The sequence below is a fragment of the Globicephala melas genome, chromosome 20 (assembly GCF_963455315.2).
Source record: "Globicephala melas chromosome 20, mGloMel1.2, whole genome shotgun sequence".
NCBI classification, from domain to species: Eukaryota; Metazoa; Chordata; class Mammalia; order Artiodactyla; family Delphinidae; genus Globicephala; species Globicephala melas.
The window spans coordinates 42826467-42851797 of record NC_083333.1 but is presented as its reverse complement, the minus strand read 5'-3'; the positions used below and the strand labels follow the sequence as shown (position 1 = coordinate 42851797).

At 44.9% G+C, this 25331-nt stretch overlaps 1 protein-coding gene across 3 annotated transcripts in view; it reads left to right on the top strand.

Annotated features, from left to right (window-relative positions):
• The window catches only part of SOCS7 (suppressor of cytokine signaling 7), a 31295-nt gene extending 6440 nt beyond the window's left edge, over positions 1-24855 (top strand). Inside the window, exons 2-10 of one of the 3 annotated variants that reach the window (XM_030839665.2) lie at positions 2528-2592; positions 4910-5014; positions 5492-5593; positions 6485-6615; positions 7059-7227; positions 9698-9826; positions 16156-16291; positions 16708-16861; positions 21076-24855. In XM_030839665.2, the coding sequence (XP_030695525.1) occupies positions 2528-2592; positions 4910-5014; positions 5492-5593; positions 6485-6615; positions 7059-7227; positions 9698-9826; positions 16156-16291; positions 16708-16831 (961 nt within the window). In that variant the 3' untranslated portion in view covers positions 16832-16861; positions 21076-24855. The remainder of the gene's footprint in view (positions 1-2527; positions 2593-4909; positions 5015-5491; positions 5594-6484; positions 6616-7058; positions 7228-9697; positions 9827-16155; positions 16292-16707; positions 16862-21075) is intronic. The other 2 variants (XM_030839664.2, XM_060290579.1) reach the window with 2 other exon arrangements.
• Positions 24856-25331: the final 476 nt, after the last annotated feature.

Here is a 25331-nt window from a genome sequence, read left to right as displayed (position 1 = left end):
TTTTCTGCTGCTAAGATGCAAGTGGCCCACTGGCAGAGTTACAGTGGCTTTAACTTTGTACCCTAATGCTTGTCAAGGTGGTCTGGGGAGGAATAGAATAATATGGGAATGTAGTATAGAAGGGTTAGTTAAAAATGTTATCTGGAGCTGTGTCATTCATGTTGCTCTCCAAAAAACAGCACATCCAGCTTAGAATGGTTATCATTTTAAATGTTTCATATATATAAGAAGAGATGTATAAAGTGTATGTACAGTAATAATAATGAAATGTGTACCTGGGTAACCATCACTAAGCTTAAAAAATAGATGTTATCAGTACCTTTGAAGACCCCTGTGTGTTACTTCCTGATTACATCTCGCCCTCCCCCATGTAACCAACCACCATCCTCAATTTTATGTTCATCATTCCCTTGCTTTGTTTTTTATAGTTGTCTAGATTGGTCTTTTCATGAATGACTGCCATTAGAATGCTCTCAGGATCCTTGAGACAGAAACTGTTTTGGATTTTCAGTTAGACAATATCTCCCCAAAGAGAGAAGGAAGCACTCATATCTATTAGCCTTTCAGCCTCTTAGACCTTCTACTTCTTTAACCTTCCTTATTTGCCAGAAAAAGCCATCCTAGGGCTCTCAAATGGCTCCGCTTGGGTTTAGAGTCGTATGTATGTCTTTTTCTAGATCCTAGAAACTATGATTTTCTTCAAAATGCCAGGGGCGGGGAGAAGATGAGCTGGAGTGAGAAGGCCTCCGCAAGATGTGTGCGTTTGGGTACTGCTGTTCTTCAGTGCTTGGCACTGAGGAGGCTCGTCCCCAGTATGGGCAGATGGCAGAGTAACGCAGCTTCCTTTGAAAAGAGGCAAACTGCCAAATGGCTGAGGTGTGAACCCTTCGAAAGGCCAGTGCTTTAGGTTTCTGCTTGCTGAGTTTAATGTTGTATCCACAAGTTACTGAATAAAAATCAGCTTGAAAGCTCTTCAGTCTTAAAGTTAATGTCCAGTGGAATTAACTTTCCATTCCAGCCCTCTGGAGTGTTGAAACTAAGCTGCAGACTGCCATGAGCAACTTTTATAAATAGAGGGACTGTGTGTGCTTGTGTCTTGTTCTGATGTAGCCACCTCTCCTGTGTGTGCTGTGGGCGGGGCGTTGACAGTGGGCACCATCATTAGACTTCTCAAGCCTCATCGTGGAGGCGGCTGCAGAGGGCGTGTGAGATAGGTCAGGAGAGGGATTCCGGCATCTTGGCTGTTTCTGAGTAAGGTCTTCACAGTATGGTTTTGAAATTCTGTTTGAAGTGAGTTCTGAGAAGAGCAGACATCTCTGTTAAAACATAAATGAATAAAGATCTTCCAAAGTCAAATATTTTAAAATAGGATTTCATTTTGGATTTTCTTTGCTTCTGCCCCTGTCTATTGGTGAAGTTGAAGTTTTATTTCAACCTTTGGGTGAGAGTAATTTTGGAAAGTGAGCCAGCTACAAGGTGTGGAGTCAGGCATTTAATTTGGTGGTAGAATTTTTTTTTTAAGCCTGATTTGTTGACATATCATTTATATACCACCTAAAATTCACCTTTTTAAAGTTGCTCAGTTTTATTAATTTTGGCAGATGTCAACATCATAACCTCTGCCATAATCAAGGTATAGCATATTTTCATCACCTCCTCAACTTCTTTCCCTTTTAGTCAATTCAGTCATTCCGAGGTGAGTTTTTTGAGCTCAGCACGTTTCTAGCCAGAAAGTCTTTGTCAGAGTCTTTTGGATTTCTTTCATTTCTCGCCCAAAAGCCAGTTGAAATTGGTGTGTCTTCACAGGACATCTGGGTTTTCCAGCTGGTTTGGGAGCAGTATCAGGAGCAGTCCTGGGGGGAGAGCTGTGACTGGCAGCTCTCAAAGGGGAAGAGGCCGTCTTCTTTGGGTGCCAGGTAGAGCTCCTAACTTGAAGAGGCTCCCCTTTGGTTTTGACCTATGGCTTGGAGGCATTTTGCAAAAATCAGAGTTCTTACTGGTTGAAGATTGCATGTGTATCCTATAGTGCTGTCCTCAAGTCCAAAAATCTTGCCTGATTCATTTTGGGACTCCCTGCTCCTAGGAGCAGGCCCAGAGGGAAAGCTGGTGCTCTGAGGTGGCACCTGTTCAGGTCAAGAACCTTTTTCTTGGCTCCCATGTGAAAATCAACTCTGTGTCCGACTTGCTTCTTCTAGAAATGGACTTACTAATTACCACTCAAGGTGTTTTAGTCTTTTAATGTGATGGGTATGGAAAGCTCCAAAGAGATTTCTTATTGCTTTGTAGGCTGCTGAATTCTGTAGCCAAATCTATTTAGGAATTGCCTTAATTGTTTTATTCTCCCCCTTTAAATTTTAGGCTTTATTACAAAAGTGTGGCTGACAACGACTAGGGTTTGCTTTGTTTTTTGGTGCATCTGGAATTGAGTGTTGCAGTGATTTTTTGTTATTGTTGTTGTTGTTGCAGTGATTTAAATGCATGTGTGTTCATTCCGCACCTCATTCTCTGTGTGCTTCTCACCCCTCAGGAAACCCAGGTTGACAAGAACTCAAAGTGCCTTTTCTCCAGTCTCCTTCAGCCCCCTGTTCACAGGTAAGGGTGATCTCTTTCTTTTTCTTCTGACATCTGAAAGCACGAGTGTTCTGAGACGAGTCAGGAAACACTTGCAGATGCATCTCAGAGGGAGCTTCAAGCATGTCTGCAGTTATTTTCTTCATTTCGTGCCTGCTGGGTTTGGGGTGAGGCTATTTTTATGGTGTGAAATGTATTCTTGACTTTGGATGTTTTATAGTTTGAGGTAGAGACTGCATGCTGGTAATTATGTGGCCCTGGCAGTTATGCAGGCTTTAGTTCAGGGTCATCACATATAAATTAAAAGTAGAAATTACAAATTTATAGGCTCATAACGCATAAAGGACTCCCCAAAAGTCATACAGTTCCTGTCCCTGCTTCCAAGGGAGTTCATGGATTATCTAATAAACATGATCCATGATGATCTGGTCTATTTTTAAAGACTTTGGGCAAAGGGGATCACATGAACTCTTGTCTTACCCATTTTAGGGGCTAGCAGTTCTTGCAGCTGTTAAAGGGTTCTTCACTGGATCTAATTTAAGTCTCTCCTCTTGCAGCAGGGAACACAGTTGCTAAAGTAGGAAAGCGGTCAAATGTCCTTTTGCCTTCTCCTTTAAAGGGGGGCTTTTTCTGAGAGGGAGACCTTTTGTTTTGTGAGTCAGGTGTGAAGCTCCTGCTTGAATGAGCTGTAGAAAAGGAAGTCTGGAGCTCACAGCCTCAAATCTCAGAAACTGAGTGCTCTTCACTGGGCATGGCTGAGAAGCCTTTAAACCAAATCCCAATTTCAAACTCTTTTGGATACTGTGTCCCTCAAAAAAGATGATTGCAAGAATTCTGATCTGGGACTGGACATTTCCAGGAAAATGTTAAGCCAGCTAGTGGAACCCCCATCACTGGGTAGACTGCTGTGAGCTGTCAGGACAGGTGAGTTGGTGCCTACACTAGGCACAGGTGGAGAAGGAGGTCCTCTGTTCATATCCCCTCTGTTCTTATCCCAAGCAACGAATTAAAGGATCTTATCCTGTAGCAGAATGTCTTTCTAGTTAGTAGTTGTTTCCCTTTTAAAGTAATGAAACCCACATTTGTAGTTTCAGGTTCCACGTTCTTATTTCAAAGAGCCTTAGCTCTCTTGAATTACATCCTTTAAGTGCATACAATCTAGACCTCTCTGACCCTTCAGGAAACCTGGGCTCATTGCATTGCTCTGGGCAGCTAGGCCCTCAGTCATTAAGCTGTGTGATGAGTTCCTAGAACTTCCACTGATGACTTTTGGTAGAGCTTTTCTGCTTATCTTAATTAGTGTTCAAGACCTTTGTTAAAAAAAACCATATTAGATTCTGAAAACCCAGCTTCTGGCCTTTTAGAGATATTTGTTACCTCATTTTCTTAACTGGGAAACATTAAAATTCTAGCTGAGGGGTAATTCAGCTTCCCAAATAAGAAGAAGGTGTTGGAAATAACACCCTAAGGGCCAAATTACAGAAATCCCAAATTCTGAGTTGTGGATCAGGCCTACCAAAACAAACTTATTCTTGGCTGTCAACCTTTTGTCGATAAAATACCCTTCGTTCTCTGGTGATTCAAGTGGAGAGAGGTTAGACGGGGTTGGGTGGCAAGAAGGAGTGTATATGGCAGAGAACAGAACTGCGTGACATGCTGGGAAGTAAGGAAACCATGTGCCTGACTTTTGGCTGACTGAGGAAGTAGTTAATTATTAGGGTTGTAAATGCACTTTTCGGCCTTTGCAGCCTCAACTATTAGGAATTAATGGATATCTGAAATGGTTGGTTCTCTTATGAGTGAGTATCCTGGAAAACCTAGATGTGGAAAGCCCTTTAGGAAGAAGGTAGAGCTAGCATTGGGGCCTCTATCTGCATTCAGCTTAACAGCTCTTACATTTAAATGGCACTTGCTCTCCATGTCCATTTGGGCTTGTAACAAGCTGCTTGCCTTGCTCTCTGAGGCAAAAATTGGTATACAAATCTGTAAAAAATAAGTGGTGTGGGTTCTATTTGAATAAAGAAGACCTCTTAGTCAAGGTTATATCCTCAGTGGCAGAGCCAGGATTAGTTGGCTTTTCAACTGTCAATCCCATGTTTTTGTCTTAAAGATCCTTGATCTTTAACGGGGTTAAGGAATGATGGAACTTAAAATTGACTTCTCAGGTGGTTTTTTTGGGCGGGGTGTGGGATTCCAGCCAAGGAGCATTAGATTTTGAGCTTTCTGAGAGCCATGGACCTCTCTAGCCTCCCTTGCTTGCCCTCTGTTTCCCTTTGCTTCCTGGCCTCGGCTTTGGGCAAGGTGCTACTGTAACATGCTTGCTCCATGAATCCCTCAGGTGAAACAGTGTCACTTGTGGACGTGGACATCTCTCAGCGGGGCCTGACCTCTCCACACCCTCCAACTCCCCCTCCTCCTCCAAGAAGAAGCCTCAGCCTCCTAGGTATAGTTTCCTCCCCTCTCTGTCTTCTTGCCCTAGTGGGAGGGTGAGCTCTATGGACCTGTTGTTCCTTGCCAGGAGCCAAACAAGCTCCTGGGTTTCTATTGATGGCCCAATTATTTCTTGTCCCTTTCTCAACACCCCTGTCCTCTCCCGAAGTGGTTAAATGGGTCTCTTACCTGCATGCTATAACATCTACTGTCCATATATGGATTCGATCTTTATTTATTTATAAAGGGTATTTATCTTGCTCTGAATCTACTGCTAGTAGGCAGCTTTAGGGATATCCTTACTTTCCTGCTTTCAAGCCAAGGAAACCAGATTAAGATGATTGTTGCCCTGTGTGCAAAAAGACAGGGTGAAGGTCAGGCCATCTTGCCCCAGAGGGCAGCCTGATGATCCTTCTCCCTCTCCTCTGCCTTCACCTTGCTCATTCTGTGCCCATATTTCTGAACCTCTTGCTTTTGTTCTCTCTTCTAGATGATATCAGTGGGACGCTGCCTACATCTGTCCTTGTGGCTCCGATGGGGTCTTCCCTGCAGTCTTTCCCCCTACCTCCGCCTCCTCCACCTCATGCCCCAGGTTAGCTTAGCCTAGACGCAGGACTTGCAAGAGTGGGGAGTACCAAGTGATATACTTCTGAAGGATGGGAGAAATTTATTTATGGAAATAACAGAATTTATGAGAAAGCTTAAATTGTATCCCCTTGGCTGGACCAGAACTCCTTGGAAATGAGGCCAAGAACTGGTTTTTCTAACCCGTTTTCTTTATGGAGGTGAATCTGATTTTTGGTAGAGATAAAAGACTATTGGATATTTTTGTCTCTTTGCTGCTGAAACTGTTTTGCAGTCTTTGAGTCAGTATCATTTAGGAAACTGCCTTAATTTTAGTAGAGGGAGGAGGTTTAATATGTTGCGGTTTTTCAAAGTTCTGTGGTTTTCTAAGCTTTTAGCATTTACTGCAGCCTTGTAAATAAGTCCCAAGCATTCAGTAGCCCATACCTGCTTTGCCAGCCTCCAGTACCCAAGGCATAAAATGAATGAAATGAATGATTTTCTACTCACCTGGCAAAATCTACTTGCCTGGCAAAATCATTGCTCTTCCTGGGCAAGTAAGCGAGTCACTATTTCCAAGGCTGCTTTACTGGCACTGCACCTCGAGGTGGGAGAAGTTGGAATCGCTCTAGGCTGGTGAAGGCCCTGAAGTAGTCACCTTAGTCAGGTTAGTGAGCTGCTCCTTACCCCTTTCCTGGGGTTAAACGCCCCCACCCATCCTTCACAGCTTACACGAGCCCACACAGCTTTTTGTCCCAGCCCATCCAGCTCTTCCCCACTGCTTTGGCTTCCACCCTTTCCGGCTTATCTTCTAATGCCTTGCCCCTCTTCAGTTAGCCTCTTTGTTTTGGGGGGACGGTCTTCTTGAGGTTGGGAACAATGAGGGTCGACAAGTGACCGCCACTCTCTTGCCCTGCAGATGCGTTTCCCCGGATCGCTCCCCTCCGAGCAGCCGAATCCCTGCACAGCCAACCCCCGCCACCCCTCCAGTGTCCCCTCTACCGGCCCGACTCAAGCAGCTTTGCAGCCAGCCTTCGAGAGCTGGAGAAGGTAAGTGGTGCCTCCTCTTGCGTTCTCCTAATTCTGTTCCAGCTCCCCTTTTATTATTTTTAGAGGAAGAGTAGTTTCCTTGCCTCTGTATTTACAGTGACAAAACAATATGCTGCTATTATTAGTTCTATAAGAGATGTTGTAAAATTGAATCTGAAAAAAAAAATCTGAACGTGATGGAGAAATGTTTACATAGTTAACCCAGGTCTCTCTTCTCTTCTTTGTAGGGCCTTGGTAATGGAATTGTAAAATTATTTTTCTGTTACTTTGGAGACCTAAAAGTGTGATGAACCTGGTGTTCATTGCTAATGGTTGGGACACTCCTAGCAGCCTTTACCTATTGCAGTGTTTTGGAAACGGGGTTCTTGTGGTAAGAGAAATTGTGCTGAAAACGTTGACATTTCTCTGTTCTGTTAACTACTTGACCACTTCTTCTTTGATAGTGTGGTTGGTATTGGGGGCCGATGAATTGGGAAGATGCAGAGATGAAGCTGAAAGGCAAGCCCGATGGTTCTTTCCTGGTACGAGACAGCTCTGATCCTCGTTATATCCTGAGCCTCAGTTTCCGATCACAGGGTATCACCCATCACACCAGAATGGAGCACTACAGAGGTGAGAGGTGCTGGCATTTGAAGGAAGGCTTCTTCCCCCTTTGCCTTTTCCTACCTTTGCTATCTGACTTTTTCATTGGAAGGATTCATAGAAATGGAACTGTGAATGGGGAGGAAAATCTCGTAGACTCAATTGAATATTGATATGGGCACTGATTTCGATCACTGGAAGAAATGTTGGTGGGGGTTGGGAGGAGCCTAAGGGTGCCGTTTAAAAGTATTCTCAGCATCTTGTCTACTAAATTGGAGAGTCTGAAGAAGAACAGAAAAAAGCCAGTAAAACTCTTGGTAGAAGGAAGAAATAACCTAGGACCATTAGACACATTCTTCCAAACTTTGGTTTATAATTAAACTTACCATCTAGAGATATTTACTATTAAATCATATATACAAAGAGGAGAATTTGTTGATCCTGTGACTGTTCTGTTCTGAATTTCTTTGCCTGGAAGTCCCATCAGCTCTTCTTGCCAGGCAGCATGGTGATAATTATGTCTTCTTTTGGTCAGCTTTGTAGTCTCATAGGAAATAGTCATCAGAACTCTATGAGAGTTTGTGGGATCAACGTGCTTTAGACTGTCTGTCTTCCTTCCTGGCAGTACTTCCCCCTCTGTGGTCCGGTTGTGCTTAATATTCCAGTGATGTCGAGAAGCTGACTTGTTCAACACTGCAGTCTGGATGGGCATTCTGTATTTGACTTAGGCCACAAACTTGTGATGGTCATTGGTGGTAGGGCTGGCTAATACATCCTTTGTCAAAAATTTGTAATATGCTACAAATTTAAAAAGTGTGGAGAACTCTGGGGCGTTTCAGGGACTTGCCCCCCTATCCCTCATACTCTTCCCACATGTGATCAACTTCAAATGAGCTATATTAGATATTGCATTTCAAGTAAGGGGCTCTTTCATGCTCTTCTCAGGCACCACTGTCTCTCTCCTGTTCTCAGCCATGTTCTGCGGGATTTATTTGGTTTGCTTCTCTTGTTAGACAGGAAGTACCTGTTTAGGTCAGCATAGCTTTGTCCATGGTTTCCTCTGCCCCCATCTCTGCTTTCTTATTTATTTATTTTTGCCTGCGTTGGGTCTTCATTGCCGCGCGCGGGGCTTTTCTCTTGTTGTAGCGAGCAGGGGCTACTCTTCATTGTGGTGCATGGGCTTCTCATTGTGGTGGCTTCTCTTGTCGCGGAAAACAGTCTCTAGGTGCACAGGCTTCAGTAGTTGTGGCACACGAGCTCAGTAGTTGTGGCTCGTGGGCTCTAGAGCGCAGGCTCAGTAGTTATGGTGCACGGGCTTAGTTGCTCTGTGGCATGTGGGATCTTCCCGGACCAGGGCTCAAACCCGTGTCTCCTGCATTGGCAGGCGGATTCTTAGCCACTGCACCACCAGGGAAGCCCCTCCACCTCTGCTTTCGAGATGCATGAAGAGAAAGGAACTTCAGTCCAAAGACCTGAGAATTAGAGAACTGTGGGGTAGACTGCTGCCTGTTTTCCTGCTGTCTCTAAAAACAAAAATCAAACAAACAAACAAAGAAAAAGCATTTCAGAGTGAAGTGCTTTTATAAACCTATTAAAATGATGTGACTAGGCCATGGAAATGAAGAATGAATGCTTGACCTCTAGGTTCCTGATAGGTGAGATGCCAGGAATGGGAGGGCGTTTTCAAATGGTTCTCCAGTTACCTTTTGTTCAAAGGGACTTTTCTTCCTTGAATAAATGGAATTTTTAATAGAAGCCTGTGGGCCTTTCAGTTGCCAGCTTGCAGTGGAACATTTGTCTTCGTCTTTTTAAGTGATCCTGTGAGAGTAATTAGGGAGACTCACATCTATAGTTCTCTTGAGTGATTAGTATCCCTTTTGTGACTCCTTTGGATTTAGTGCTTTAGTTGTTGGAGTTTTTTTGTTGTTGTTTTTTTTAAGTCATGGGAGTTCAGATTCCCTTTTGCCTTCGGGATTCTAAAGTTTGGGGTGGGATCTTTGTGACATGTTGGAGCATGGGATTTTAGAAGTTACAGAAGAAAAGACTTAGAATTTGATTTTTGTGCCTAACACACATATGAATGAGTGAGACCCACAAAACTGCTGTTCTTGTCTTTCCTGGACTATTCCATGCATACTTGAAGACTTAGATATTTTTGAGGGTATGTCATTTAAACTCGCTTTTGCTATAGCAGTCTTTTCTTTATGGTCTGGGGTTTAAAGATTCATGTTCATAGCCAACAAAATCTATTTATATCTCTTTTTCTGACTTGAATTTATTATTGTTTAACAAAAACCTTGTAAGACCTACTTTATGTCTTATTAAAGGCAACATCTTTCCATTAGTTGTGGAACAAGCAGGAACAGGGACCTTTGTCTGACTCAGCTTGACTAAAAACTACCCTCCCAGAAGTGAGAATCATTAAAATGTTCAAGCCAGCCTCTCAAATCTTTTCGAAGCAAGTTTTGCATTTTTACCTCTCCTTAACTTTCCATGGCAGGAACCTTCAGCCTGTGGTGTCATCCCAAGTTTGAGGATCGCTGTCAATCAGTGGTGGAGTTCATTAAGAGAGCCATCATGCACTCCAAGAATGGGAAGTTTCTCTATTTCTTGAGATCCAGGGTTCCAGGTAAGGCTATAGTTACATTAATTATTTAACTGACTTGGGTATGATCCAGTGTAGGATCTCTACCCCCTCCCCTGCACCCCCCCCCAAAAAAAAAACCAAACCCAAAAACACTTGAAGCTTTTTTACCTGAACCTTTTCTTCCTGGCTCTTGTAGCAACCACTCTTCCTAGATCCCTCTCCTGCCCTTGTATTGAGAAGGAATTTATCCCTCAACATATTGAGAAGGAATCTTTGCTTCTTTGATCATATGAATGAAAAAACTGATCCCACCACTGATGTCCAGGAGTCATGTGAATATTTAACTTGCAGAGGTATCTCGTTGTCCCTGATCCAGGCATCTCACACTTACATGTGAAACAGAGAGCTCTTAGGTCATCTCCTTGGGGAACAGGGAAAGTAAAAGAGTATTCACTAGAAATGGTGAGTGTCAAGGAGGCTGAATTTAATAGCAGTCTGCTCTGTCCATTTGTACGAAACTTTCTGTCAAAGAGTAGATACTTTTTATTTACCTATTTATTTATTTATGGCTGCATTGGATCTTCTTTGCTGCGTGCGGGCTTTTCTCTAGTTGCGGCGAGCGGGGGCTACTCTTCGTTGTGGTGCTCAGGCTGCTCATTGCGGTGGCTTCTCTTGTTGCGGAGCATGGGCTCTAGGCACAAGGGCTTCTGTAGTTGTGGCATGCGGGCTCAGTAGTCGTGGCTTGCGGCCTGTAGAGCACAGGCTCAGTAGTTGTGGCGCTCGGGCTTAATTACTCCACGGCATGTGGGATCTTCCCGGACCAGGGCTCAAACCCATGTCTCCTGCATTGGCAGGTGGATTCTTAACCGTTGCGCCACCAGGGAAGTCCAAAGAGTAGATACTTTTTGTTGTGTCCCGTATCCCTACCAGTACTGAATACAGAGACTAGTCTCCATTTGGGAGCACTGGGCAGTTCCCATCCTTGCTGGTGTGGTTATGTAGTCTTTCTGCCCAAGTAGGGAGGTAGCTATATAGTCTCTATTGAAGGGTGGGGAGAAGGGATGGTTTGCGAGAATCTGCTTTTATAGTGTTGGAAAAAAGTAAAATGGCAAGCACATTAACTGAGGAATTTGTAAGATACAAACAGAACTTAACATGAGAACTTCATGCTTTGCCATTGAATCAAATTAAGGTTCTTAAACAAACTGGGTGCCAAGAAATTGCTCTAAAAAGACGTTACAGGGAAGCCTCCAGCAGAACATTAGTAACAGGATTGAACCAGGTTACAGGAGTGTGTTTTATAATCTTGGTGATTTCAATAAGGCACAACAGGGTGCGAACCGTATTAATTCTCACTTCATTTAGTATTTGCCTCAGTGCTGTCAAGACAGTTGGGTCTCATGCAGTTGACTTGGTTAAAAGGAAAATGTTAGAATCCTTTCTTACAGGAACTGACTCTGCTTAGCAATCTTTAGTTTGTGGCTTTTGGGGTATTTATTTAACAAACAAACATTTATTTTTTAAACTCAGTATCAAAAATAAGCCACTTCTCTATGCTCAGAGAGCTCTTAGCTTAAAAAAGGGGACAGGTAGGAAGATAAAGGCAAGAGCACATGTCAAATTCAATACAAGACATGACAGTGATTGACAAGGACAGGGTGGGTAATCAGCTCTGTTTGTGGGTGAACCAGGGAAATCCTCTCAGAGGATTCTGAAGTCTGGAGCATGTATCTACTTGTAGAGTATTGAGAGACTTCATGGAGTCTTGGACTCCTCAGGTATAGCACGTTTCATTCCACAAATGTGCCCTGTCTGCAGAAATTTTAAGTAAGATTTTTAACATTGTTAAGGGTTAGAGCTTGCAGTGATTGCTACTGTTTATTGAGTGCCTATCATGTGCCAGGTACTTTGTCAGGTTCTTTATTTCAGTAGCTGTAATTTCTTGCAACAGTTAGCTAATAGATTGGTCTACTTAAAAAAAAAAAAGATTATTTTCATTTTGTCAGTGAGGAAACTTAAGGGTGAGGCCCAAAAATGAAGAAGATGTGGCACACATATATAATGGAATATTACTCAGCCATAAAAAGAAACAAAATTGAGTTATTTGTAGTGAGGTGGATGGACCTAGAGTCTGTCATACAGAGTGAAGTAAGTCAGAAAGAGAAAAACAAATACCGTATGCTAACACACATATATATGGAATCTAAAAAATGGTACTGATGAACCTAGTTGCAGGGCAGGAATAAAGACATAGACATAGAGAATGGACTTGAGGACACAGGGTGGGAAGGGAAAGCTGGGGCATCAACATATGTACACTACCAAATGTAAAATTAGGTAGCTAGTGGGAAGCAGCAGCATAGTGCAGGGAGATCAGCTTGGTGCTTTACGATGATCTAGAGGGGTGGGATCGGGAGGATGGGAGGGAGGCTCAAGAGGGAGGGGATATGGGGACATATGTATGCATATGGCTGATTCACTTTGGTGTGCAACAGAAACTAACACAGTATTGTGAAGCAATTATACCCCAATAAAGATCTATTAAGAAAAAAAAGATTAGAATTAAATCAGACTTCTTTTCAGAAACCATGCAAGAAATAAAAGAGTGGATTGAAATATTTAACGTTTTGAAACAAAAAACCACTCGCCTAGAATTTTGTATCAAGCGAAATTATCTTCTAAAAATAAAGGAGGAATAAAGACTTTCTTAGAAGAAAAAAAGTGAAGCCACTTACTCTAAAGGTTACTCAGTGCTGAAGCCAGGATTCAAACTGAGGCCGAACTAACTCCAAATCTTGTGCTTTATTTCCCACCCTCTGTTATGGGAAGAAAATAGCAGTAAGCCAATTGCAGGTTGAGTTTGCTGGGATTTGTGGGGAGGACATGAAGAAGTCAGAATTGTGTTTATTAGTGGAGACTGTCTTTCTAGGACCTGTGAGGAATGCTACAGGTAGGATATCCATTTGCACTTAAAATGGTAACCAAGTTGACAAGGCAAAGCGAATTAGTACTTACCCCTAGACTGTAAGTGACCTCTCTTTGAAGGATTGGGACAAAGAAGGCAAGGCCAGTGTTCTCCTTTATCATTGTTTGCTGCCTTCCTTTGCTTATCACAGAGGTCTAGGCATTCTGTGAGGCTGACTTTATTAGGGGGGAGGATTCCCGTGAGGAAGTGGTAGTCATTAGAATGTAGGTTGAGCTCTGTCAGCCTGCACCAGGGATTATAACACGGTGCATTCTAAAAGGAGCCCTTTTGTTTAGACTTTGGGATGATGATAACTGAATGCCTACAAGGGGCTAGTATTATTTCATTTAACCCTTACAAAATCCCTTGAAGGGATGTTACAGTCTCCCTTTTTTTTTTTCTTTTTTAAAATACAGATTAAGAAACTGATGTGCAGTGAGTTGCAGAGTCAGGATGCAACGTCAGGTTTTTCTGGCTCAGATCTAGAGCTGGATGCAGTCACAGCACATCCAGACTGGTGTAAAAGGATGCCAGGGCTTATGGGAATTTTAAAGCTGGGACTAATGGGAAAGTTCTGGATGGTGGCAAGTAAGGAGCAGAAGGAATTTAATAAGTGGAATAGTTCGCATCTGGGGGAGGAATCGGTGGTAAAAACGATGGCACCTGAGCTTGATTTGCCCCTTATCTCTTCTCATGGCAGTGTTGGAGCATGGTCATGGTAAATCTGAGGTTACTGATTACACCTCAGTCTGGTCCATTTCACAGTTGTAAACTAAACCCCTAACACCAAGCAGCAATCTCAGGAAGAGAATGTGATCGGATTAGCACAAAACTTCTGTTGCTGTGAGAGCCAGAACTCAAAGTGAATGTGTCCTTCTTAGTTGGGAGAATCTCCATCATCTGTGAAGTGCCTGAAGAGAAAACACTTTTTGTTTTTTTTTAATCACACTTTGAATTGGATAACTCTAAGGAAATTGGTCGCTTCCTCTTTTGTAACCATCATTTAGGCCATGATTACTTGTTTAGGGCTATGTCTTCCTTGTATCCTAGAATTTCTCAATTTGGCCCTATTGACAAGTTTGGGGCTGGATAATTCTGGCCTTCAGGGAACAGTTTGTTGTGGGAGGAAGACCTGGGTGTTTGGGTGCTCAGACCTGAAAGACGTTTGTCACTCCTAACCTGCTCCTTTTAGGGGAAAGAGAAAATAGCCAAGGGGCTGGAAACTGGATTTGGACCCTGGCGTGAGGACCAGAGGAAAGTTCTTGACGATCACTCTTCTACCTTGTCTTTCACTTTCGCTGCACTGGTGTCTTATGTTGGATTTATTTCCATTTCTGACCTCATCTGTTAACAAGCTCTGGATGTGAGAGCTTCAATCATTTTCTGTGTTTGCGGGCAAAACCAGGGAATATCAGAGAATTAACAGGTTTCAAATTGCTATTTGTGAACTTAAGGCTAAAAGTAACACAATTAAATAGGCAAGTATATATGGTCATTAAAATTCAAGTAGGCAAACAGTCAGATAATTGTATGCTGCTTATTATCCTGACCTCTTTAAGCACAAGTCCTATAGTCCTTCTTTGGGAATAAATAATTAGGTGCATAAATTACTTTTATCTCTGAAACGTCATGTTGAGTTTAGCAATATTACAACCAACCCCCCAGGAAGCTTTCTGTTTGTCATAGTTTAATTTACTAAAGACTATTTTTAAAACATGAGAGAAAGGGTAAAATTCAAAGAGGAATTTGAACCCCAATCATTTTAAAACCACTTGAGTTTAAATATATTCAAGAGAAAAATCCATGTGTGAATTTTTTTTTTTTTAATGGTGTGTGTGGGTGGAGGAGGGCTACAGTGCTTCAAAATATAAGCCTTAGATTTGAAGGGATGGAGGTGAGAAGTCAAGAGAGACTGGTCCTGAATCAAGGAGCTGTGACTATCTGGACAGCCCCCCTGTCAGACAGTCACAGGGGCAGGCACTCTGAGGAGACTCCTGGAGGACCCTCCTTTGAGGTTCCCTGGGCTAAACTCTTCCTCAGACAGAGCAGGTGTTCAAGGAAGGCCAGCTTTGTTGGTTCTGAGCTGTGAGCACATTCTCTCAGCTCAATAGGCCTCAGTTTCTTCATTGTAAAATGGGGGTAATAGTGCTATCTGTCTGAATACGGCTTTGAAGACTGAATGAGTTAAATGATTTTAAGATAAGCTTACTTGTTTAGCATAACATGTATTTCAATTTTTTTTAGAAAGTCAGTTGTTAACGACCATGAAAGGGCTTTGGGAGGCAATCTACAAGCTTTAATTTTTTCTTCTCATGCGTTCAAACAAAATTTAAAAACTGGTTGAAATTAAACTCCAAAAATACTAGATATTTTATTTCCCAACAAGTTGTCTACAGAATTTCTTTTGATATGGCAATGGCTGAGAAAAGAATTCTTTCAAAGATTTTGCAACTCAGATTCTGTCTGAGAGCACTTTTCTTGTTTACTTTCCATAGCCCCTTTGTTTATTGAAACCAGGGTATTCTTTGTTCCCCTGAATCTGTTTCAGTGTCCCTGCCATTCTGGGTGTCTCCATTCTGTGGTGTTGACCCCTGAGGGGATTGGAATTTCCCAGCACAGAGTCTGCTGATATTGCGATGAAACATAAGAGTGTGGGGCTCCCATCAGCCGTGGCTGGCATTAGTCAGCAGGCACTTGTGTGCACAGTAGTACCAATTCCAGCTTGCCCAAGCTACTGTAGTTGCTTTTCTTTTAAAAGCATCATCCTCTTTTTTTCTGTTCCGGTACCCAACCTAAAATTTCAGAAGCAAGGAGGGTGGTTGGTGGGGGTGGAGGGTTGGTGGGGAGTAAGAGGTAGCTAAACCTGACTGTCCCGGCTTGAAGTAAATGGCAGGAGTGACAGGCTTATAAAATTTGATCCTAGCTGTTGCCTTCTGCTTACCAGCCTCTCAGGTGGAATTTGGTGGGGACCCCTCTGAACAGCCTTTCTGAGTCCTCACCTTCAGGGTACTCTAGATACTAAACAAGTGTCTCCCATTCCCAATAGGGATACCTTTGATTCTTGCCCTGCACTGAGAGCCTTGGGCCTGGGATTGGCCACTTGGCTCCGAGCAAAGTCTGTAGCTCGGCATTTTTTCATTGAGCTGTTCTGAAGAGCAAGACTCTTAGCTGTTAAGAGTGAGGCTGGGGAGGCCTGCCGCAGGGGAGCATAGATTCCCTTGAGTATGAAGTATGGTAGTGGTGGTATGGAAATCAGCAGTCCTTTGTGGAGGGGAGCTTTTGTACAGAACACATAGATGAACTGTAAAGAAGCCCCATTTCCCTTCCCTGGATTCTCTTCATAAGGAAAATTATAGTTAGCTGTATAGTGTCATCTGAATATTTCTCTTGGTTTTCGTTCTTGAAGGACTGCCACCAACTCCAGTCCAGCTGCTCTATCCAGTGTCCCGATTCAGCAATGTCAAATCCCTCCAGCACCTTTGCCGATTCCGAATCCGACAGCTCGTCCGGATAGATCACATCCCGGATCTCCCACTGCCTAAGTACAATGGGGTCTTTAGAGGTGGGGCAGGAATGGAGGGTTAGTTGCAGTGTTACTGAGGCCTGCAAGCTGAGTGTACAGGCAGAGCCTGGCAACTCACAGGCGTTGTCCTTTCACTTCTCCTATGTCTTAGCACCTAACTTAGAAATGTCACATTACAGCCAGGAAGGAGGCAGGTGTGTGTGTGTGTTGGCTTCCCTTCTGCAGACTCTGTGAAGGGTAGAGTGGAGGTGGTAAGAGGGAGGGAGACAGAACTATAATAAGTGAGAAAGTGGGAATTTTGTCAGGGCAACAAAGAGTCTTTGGTGTTGTCTCAAGCATACAGGGATTGAAAAGAAGGGAGGGTTGAATAAAGGTGGTATTTCTTTTATAAGCTATGTATAACATTTGTGTGTATCCCTCTTGTGTTATTCGTAGGCCTCTGATCTCTTATATCCGAAAGTTCTACTACTATGATCCTCAGGAAGAGGTATACCTGTCTCTAAAGGAAGCGCAGCTCATTTCCAAACAGAAGCAAGAGGTGTTGGAACCCTCCACGTAGCGAGGGGCCCCCTGCTGGTCACCACCAAGGGTATGCCTCCACTCTGCCTCACTGTCCAACCTAGTCTCCGCCTGAGCGGTTATCATGCACTGGGCTTCGTCCCTCTTCCTCTCACCCCATGCGTATACCCTGATCCAGGCATCTGTCCAGAGAGTCGCCACATTTGATCATGGAGTCCCAGGGAGGCACATACCCCAATTGGGAGAAGAGCAGATAGACACAAGAGGCTTAAAGAGTATTTGCCAAGCAACAAGCGAGTTAATCACTGAATATGTATAAAGAAAACACACAAGTGCAGCTAAGTGTGCAGCCTTCTCTCCTACTTTGGCTGATCGCCCTGATATCGCACAAATGACATATAAAGCAGGAAAGCAAAGGGGAAGAAAACTTCATCAAAGGGAATGCAAAATGCCCTTAATTGTAATAGGCATGCACTTCACTGAGAGTTCCACTCTGTCCCACGGCTTGGAATATGGGGATGAGGAAAGAACAGCTTGCTCTTCTATTTAGAATTCCATCTAGGCCACTGAAAAGTAAATTGTTGAAAAGAATAAATGAATTAACTAAGGAATTCATTTATCTAAGAGGCTCTTCTCCCATTGCTACACTGAGTATTCATTTATTTTCCCATAAAATATCTTGGAATACTGGTTTGCACATATGAATTTTAATTAGTCTTCTTGGGAATTCCCTGGCGGTCCAGTGGTTAGGACTCCACGCTTTCAGTGCCAAGGGCGTGGGTTCTATCTCTGGTCAGGGAACTAAGATCCCACATGCCTCAGGGCTCGGCCAAAAAAAAAAAGTCTTCTTAAATTGCACTAATGTGAACATTGAAAGGTAGAGGGGAGTAGGGAACAAAATTGCTAGAGAATGGTGATTTTGGTAGTGTGGGTTATGTGCAAGATCTCACATTCTAGTGATCTACTGCTGGGATGCGGAGACCACCCCCAACCCCTTTTACTGGGAGTGTCCTTTTTTTAAAAAAAATAATAATAATTAATTAATTTGGCTGTGTTAGGTCTTAGTTGTGGCAAGCGAGATCTTTCGTTGCGGCACTCGGGCTTCTCTCTAGTTGTGGTGCATGGGCTTCTCTCTAATTGCAGCACGCCGGCTCTCTAGCTGTAGTGCACAGGCTTAGTTTCCCCGCAGCATGTGGGATCTTAGTTCCCCGACCAGGGATTGAACCCGTGTCCCCTGCATTGGAAGGTAAATTCTTAACCACTGGACCACCAGGGAAGTCCCGAATGTACTTTTTTTTTTTTTTTTTTGCGGTACGTGGGCCTCTCACTGTTGTGGCCTCTCCCGTTGTGGAGCACAGGCTCTGGACGCACAGGCTCAGCGGCCATGGCTCACAGGCCCAGCCGCTCCGCAGCATGTGGGATCTTCCCGGACCGGGGCACGAACCCGTGTCCCCTGCATCGGCAGGCGGACTCTCAACCACTGCGCCACCAGGGAAGCCCTGTCCTTTTTTTAAAAAAAAAAAATTTTATTTATTTTTGGCTGCGTTGGGTCTTTGCTGCTGTGTGCGGGCTTTCTCTAGTTGCGGCGAGCGGGGGCTGCTCTTCTTTGCGGTGCGCAGCCTTCTCATTGTTGTGGTTTCTCTTGTTGCGGAGCACGGGCTCTAGGCACGTGGGCTTTATTAGCTGCAGCATGCAGGCTCAGTAGTTGTGGCTCATGGACTCTAGAGCACAGGCTCAGTAGTTGTGGTACATGGGCTTAGTTGCTCCGCGTCACGTGGGATCTTCCCAGACCAGCGCTTGAACCCATGTCCCCTGCATTGGCAGGCAGATTCTTAACCACTGTGCCACCAGGGAAACCCCTGAGTGTCCTTTTTAAGCACTGAATTCTTCTGCTTCTCTTCTAACCTCCTCTGTTCCCATTCCCATCCCCCATACAAAACAAACTAAGGGGAATAACCCACAGGAGTGACAGCCTTAGAGTGAAAAGTGGGCTTTAATTCTCCCCACCCTCTCAGTTCTCTTCTTAATGGGAGAAAATGACAACTGCTGTTTTTGTCCTATGGGTTTTTTTGTGGCTCAGGTGAACCCAGCTGTGTGTCTCCTCTTGGCTCTGGTGGTCCCTGATCCTGTGCTACTGCGGGGGAGAGCATGTGAGCCAGGTTTAGCAAGGAGAGAAGGAATGAAGAAGATCAAGAAATGGTATCTCCAGGCGGCTGCGGGAGTTTTAACTTAAAGGATCCTGGGCTGGATGTACAGTTTCTTTGTCATGTCTTCAGTTACAGGCATACCTTGGAGATACCTTGGGTTCATTTCCAGACCACTGCAAGAGAGCAAATATCGCAATAAAGCAAGTCACATGATTTTTTTGGTTTCCCAGAGCATATAAAAGTTTTATCTATACTATACTGTAGTCTGTTAAGTGTGCACTAGCATTATGTCTAAAAAAATCTACATAACTGAATTTTAAAATATTGCTAAAAAATGCTAACCATCATCTGATGATGTGGGATTGCCACAAACCTTCAATTTGTAAAAACGCAGTATCTGTGAAGTGCAGTGAAGCAAAACAAGTTAAACGAGGTGTGACTGTATCCGCGAGCTGTATGCCCTTGGAAGTGTCTCCTAAAACATCTTAGTGCTCTAATGTCTAGGAGGGTTTCTCTGCTTGGTGGCTTTGCATTGATTAGGGTGGGGAACTAGGGGGGCCCACCTACGCAACTGCGCTGTCGAGGAGTAATTGGGACCCTTCAGTTAGAGCACCATTTCTGTGGGTGCTGTGCCTTAGGAGGGGCCCCCACGAGCACAGGCACATTCAGAGAAAGATTCAGGATGGTGGGGGGCTCCACACTTCATCGTGTGGGGAATAAATGATTATCATGGACCAGAGAAGTTTTAGGGTACGAGGGGCTTGGTGACCAAAAGAAGTATTTGATGGATTTTCCTAAGGAAGAGTGATTAAACTTATTCTGTGTGGTTCCAGGGGGCAGGAGAAGGACCACAGTACAAGTTTTAAACAGATTTCATTCCGACTTTAGAAGAAGCTTTTTAACAGGTGCAAATATGGAATGGTTTTCCACAGGAGGTAGTGAGTTCCCCGTCACTTGTTTAGTCATTCAGCAGACATCTATAAAGTAGCCAGTGTGAATTGGGAAGAGGGTGCTGAGCAAGACAGGCAAAGGCCCTGTTCTCACAGAGCTGCAGTTCTTGTAGGGAGAGACAGACAGCCACGTGTAAGCAGTGAATAGGTTAGTTTCAGTTGACTGTACATGTTATGAAGAAAATAAAACTGGGTGAAGTTTAGTGGTTAATGGTAGCATACAACTCAAGTTTGAATGATCAGGGAAGGCTCCTGTGAGGACGTGACATTTCAGCTGAGATTTGAATATCAAAGAGTTAACCATGAGAGGATCTTGGAAGCAGGCATTCTAGGCAGGGGATCCTATAAGTACAAAGGCCCTGATATGATCAGGTATAGGCTGGGGCTAACCATTTGCCACGAGTGTGGGGGGCAGTCACGTATTGGCAAAGGATTACACTGAACTCCCGGGGCCTCTTTTTGTTGTGACACTGGGATTGTTGCTTGTAGCAAAGAATAAACATCACGCTGTACTTGCTCCTAGGACCCTTTGAAAAAGGGAAGTAACACTTCCCAAGGGAAAGGACTTCCAGGTGTGAAATTCGGCTGTTATGATTTCTTGTTGGTCAGGCTGGTTTTAATTTCAGAGTTCCAAGTGGGCCACTTGGTCTGTGTGTGCTCTTACCTGGAGAATTTTTTGCCAGGGTACTTGGAGTTAGGGCACAGGGTAACAGCTGGAACAGTGCCCTTCTTAAATCAGAAGGTAGAAGCTGCACTGGCCTTTGTGATTATATGTCAGCCCTCTTCAACAGCCAGAAGCCACAGGGCCTACAGCTATTTCTAGCTTGGCTCACCAGGGGTTACTCCAGGGACTCAGTTCTTTATTCAGTGCCTAGAGCAGATGGGCCTTAGGGAAAGTGTGTGGAAAATGAAGGGGAATGGGAAGGAGAGAAGGGAGGCAGTGTGTAGGACATCTTTATTAGTCATTTTAGGACCTTTTTTCGGCGACCAGGTTGTAGGCTGCTCAGGTCCCTGTGACAAAGGCCACTGCTGCATCCCCAGCCGGCTGCAGTGTTTGTGGAAGCACTTGGCTCTCCAGGCCCCATCCTCCCTTTGAGCTGTGCTTCTCCACCTCCAGAGGCTGTTCTTTCACTCCATTTTGGTTCCACTCTATTGAGCCACTCTAATTATTCCCCTTTTTTACCTAGGCATTTGGTTGCCAAGCTCCAGTTTCGAAGAACCAAATGAAGCTACCATGAAAACGGGAGTGAAGGAAACAAGAGGAGTAGGAAGGGTTGGGATCCTCTGTGCAAAGACTTCGGTTCCCCTCGCCCCCCTGGGGCTTGGATGAAGCCCACGACCAGACTCTCTGAGTGGGGCTCCACCTTGTCACATCCAGCCCTGTGCTACTGGAGCTGGATGAACTCCTTGGAAAACTGGAAGAAGTCTCAACACTGTTCCTTTTTCAGAAGTTTTGTTCTGGATATTTGCATTTCTCAGTATGGAAAACTCACCCTAAAGGCAGCTGGGGTCTGTGTGCATTGGATTGGAAGTGGTGCCAAGGGTGAGCAGATCCAAAGGAGAGGAGGGGAGGAGAGGGGGTTGCCAGTGAGGGTCATTCAGGTGGCACCAAAGGCAGAATTCGAGTCTCCACCATTGACCTTGAGGAAGGGAAAAGAAGGAGTCAGAAGTGCAAATCAAGTCGGGAGTTTCTGAGGGCCGAGAATCTGCTTCTCTGTAGGTGTATGGGTAGCTTCAGCAGGAGCAGGGAAGAGAGGAGGGTGGTTAGTCTCGAATAGCTGATGACTGGACAGAACTGGCACATAGCTCTGCCGGGGGAAGCAGTGACTCCTCGCATACTTTGCTTTTAAGGTTTAGGGACCTGATTTCAGAATCACCTCTCATAGCAGCTGTGTTCGTTTTGTTTTACTGAATTCCTAAGTTCTGTGACCTCAAGTTCGCCCTGTTCTTCCTCTGCCCTCAACCCATTCCCTCGAGATAACTGTACCTTTCACTCTGGTCATGGTAGCATCATTCCTATTGCTTCCGCCGGCTGTCGAGGCAATAGTTTTTCTCATCACCGGAACAGTTCAGAGCTCCAATCCCGGCTGCTGAAGTTAATGGAGCGTGCTTCCAGATTCTTAATGGCAAACCATACCCATGACTTAGTCAGTGTTCCTTACCTCCACATGTCTGTCAGCTAGTGAGAGGGAATGTGGAGGAAGGTGAGAAACGAAGCTATTGTGCTCTTCCTAGAGAAAGCTCCCTAGTGTCTCAGCCTTAATGGCCCATCTGAGATCAATGAGGAGGGAGGAGAGCATTACAGCTCATGTTCTTAGGTTTGTTGGAGCAGGAGGTAGCAAGGGCTTCTTTATTTTCCTGAGTTCTTTCTGGCGACCCAAACGTTTTCCTGAGTTAGATCCTGTTTGCCCTCCTTCCACTGGGAAGTCTGTCAGATACTGATTTGAGAGTTGCCTGTTTTCCAGATGGAAGTGGAGGAAGAGGGAGAAAAACTCCAGTGCTTTTCTGAACTTGGCCATTGTCAAATCATATAACATTGTGAGTTTGCTTTTCTGTAGAGTTACTCTGAGGAGAGGTTTGCTATTAAGATGTGAAAATTGAGCTGTTCGATCTTTATTACTCTTTTGCAGTAAGTATTTCAACAGACTTCCTCTTTTGGTTCCCCTGTGCTTATATCTGCCTCATCGCATGAGATAAATAATATTGTCAGGTTTGTGGTTTCCTGATCATTTGGGGTGAGGCCCCAGTGTCTTGTAATTTATAGGACTGCCTCATCTGGGAGCACTGGCCTTCTGCCTTACGTCCTGCATGGAATGACCATTCTTCCTCCTTATAGCTGAATAGGGAGGAAACTTGCATTGTTACCTGGCTGTGAAGAGGTGGCCCACAAAATGAGCTTTGTAGCATAAACACGGCCCACCCACCTTTGATTTGTCGTGTAGTACCTCTTCTCTCTCTGGCTGCCGTGGTAGTATCACCAGCCAGTTAAGGTTGTGATCCCGGGAATTGGCTTAACCTACGGGTCTTGCCTCTTGAAGGTACAAATTAACTTGCCGTCTTGCAGACAGTGCCACCCAGCTGTAAAGCCTGCTGTCTGGAATCCACTGAGATCCTCGAGTGGCTGTTGTGCGGCTACGTGGGGTCTCTCTTTTTTTTTTTTTTAACTACTTTTTAGTGTTCATTTGCCTGATTCTGGGCTAGCTACTGTGGAAAACACAGGAGGCAGGAGACATATTCTCTGGCCTAAGGGAGCTTTTAGGTGGCTGCCACATGTGAAGCATTTGGAGAACCACTCAGCATGGCAGAGAGAATCAAGGGCTGTCTTTAAAGAAATTCAGAGTGGGTAAGATCAGTGTAGATCAGATGGTCTAGGAGAGCTCTGGTGCTGTGAGACTTTGGTTTTTAGGTGAGGGCAGGGCAGTGAGATGAGAAACACAAGAACAGGAGCACAGAAGCAGAAATCTGCAGGGTGTGTACGGAACAGTGCACAGTCCCAAGGTAGAGCAGTGGCATCAAAGAATCCTTTTTCTGTGCTGTGGTCTAGACCGAAACTTCCTAGTCATCAGGCAGGTCTGAATGCTGAGGGGTTATGATGGCGAGGTGGAGCCCAAAGCCAGAAGTCAGCCAGGTTCTTGCCTGTGGTCAAGGACCTCACTGCTCTCAGCACAGCCTGGGTGAGGAAGGCAGAGCCCCTGGACCCCTTGTGGTACCAGGGGTTTCCAGTGGAGAATCCATACTCTCAGGTACAAAACCAAACCAGCTGAGGAGGCGTGACCCACCCTCACCACCATCCTTTCTGCTCCCGGGAAGGGTAGTGTTTACTGTGTCCGTGATCTGTCTGTGCATTAGTCACGGCCCAGGCCGTAGCCTGGTCCTTCCTTAGTAGAGTGGGCTATAAGACAGAGTTGTGCAGGAGGAAACAGGCTTCATCAGGAGGTGAGGAGGAAGGGCACCAGCCTGGTCAGAGTAAACAGGGAGGGACAGGGGCAGCTGGCCTTCATCAGCAGCTCCCCTTCACCTCTCCTGCCTGCGGCCCCTGCCCCCCTGCCGATTCTGTGTAGTGCTAATTGAAATGCAGTCTGCAGAGGGAACTCTGCTTTTTGGTCATAGTATTTTCAAGTCACAAACTGGAAAAGGTTCTCACTTCTAGGGACCCGTCATTGGTTTCTAAGTTGTGGATGGGTGATGTCAATACCCTCAGGCCCTGCCTGTGTAACCCTCGCTTGTTTATGACTGGTCTACTGTAACCTGCCTCAGGACAGGCGTGAACCACTGTGAGTTAGTGACAGCTACTGCTACAACTTGCTATTACTTGAAATTCGTGTGCTGCGGTTGCAGGGCGCAAGGCGGTGGGGGCTCTGCTGCGGGGACTAGATAAATGGGTGACAAACTAGGAGTTTGGGACAGTTGGCGATGACCTTGGCCTGGTTGCCTGCCTGTGCCTGGGTGCAGTGAGTGTGACACCTTGGAAGGCCAGCCCTGGGCGGCAGCACCCAGGTTCCTGAGGGGGGAGGTGTGGTGGGGAGCTTGCTGCCATGGTTTCTCCTCCTCCTTTCCTACCTGTCACCGGAGCTGATTACACAGTCCCCTTATTAAGGCTGGGAGAGATGTAGAGATAGCGGCAACCCCCGCTACAGTGCACATCCAGGAAGCGCTGGCAAGTGACAGGGTGGTTAGTGTTCTCAGATCTGGGGTGAGAGACTGGAGTAAAGCCGGATGCCCTGGGTGCCAGCCTTTTCAGCCCTCACCCCGGGCCCTGGAAGACTGGAAGAGCACAGCCTGCTTGAAGCCCTTGGCCCTGGCAGGAAATGGGGTTAGGAGAAACTTGTCCTCTAGGTTAGATTCCCCCCTGACCTCCTGCCTCTCCCTTTGAGCCCTGAAGTTGGAGGCCTAGGCATTGGCATATATAGCTCTGTGGCTGCTGGAAGGAGGTCTGAAAGTCAGTGTGTGTGTGTGTGTGTGTGTGTGTGTGTGTGTGTGTGTGTGTGTGTGTGTGTGTGTGTGTGTGTGTGTGTGTGTGTGTGTGTGTGTGTGTGTGTGTGTGTGTGTGTGTGTGTGTGTGTGTGTGTGTTTTCATTTGCAGAAGTTTTGCCACCAGTGGGGGTGTTGAGAGCATCTCCACTGGGGGGAGACCTGCCATATGTTGTCCACTTTTAAGAGAATGACGTGCCCCCTGTCCCTAAGGGAGGAGCTTTTGAGTTAGACATTTTCCCTATGGGAATCCTCTTGGTTTGGTTCATGGGAAAGGGGGAAATGGATAAATGATTTTTATCTCTAATTGTCAACACAGCTGTTCTTACACTGAATTTGTGCTATTGCATACATGTAGCCATCTTTCTTTTCACTGCAGCAGTGTTTATCAGTAGTTCAAAATGATTTATTTGCTCCTGGGGAGTAAAACCTTTTTTATTAAAAAAGAAAAAAAAAAAAAAAGAAAGAAAAT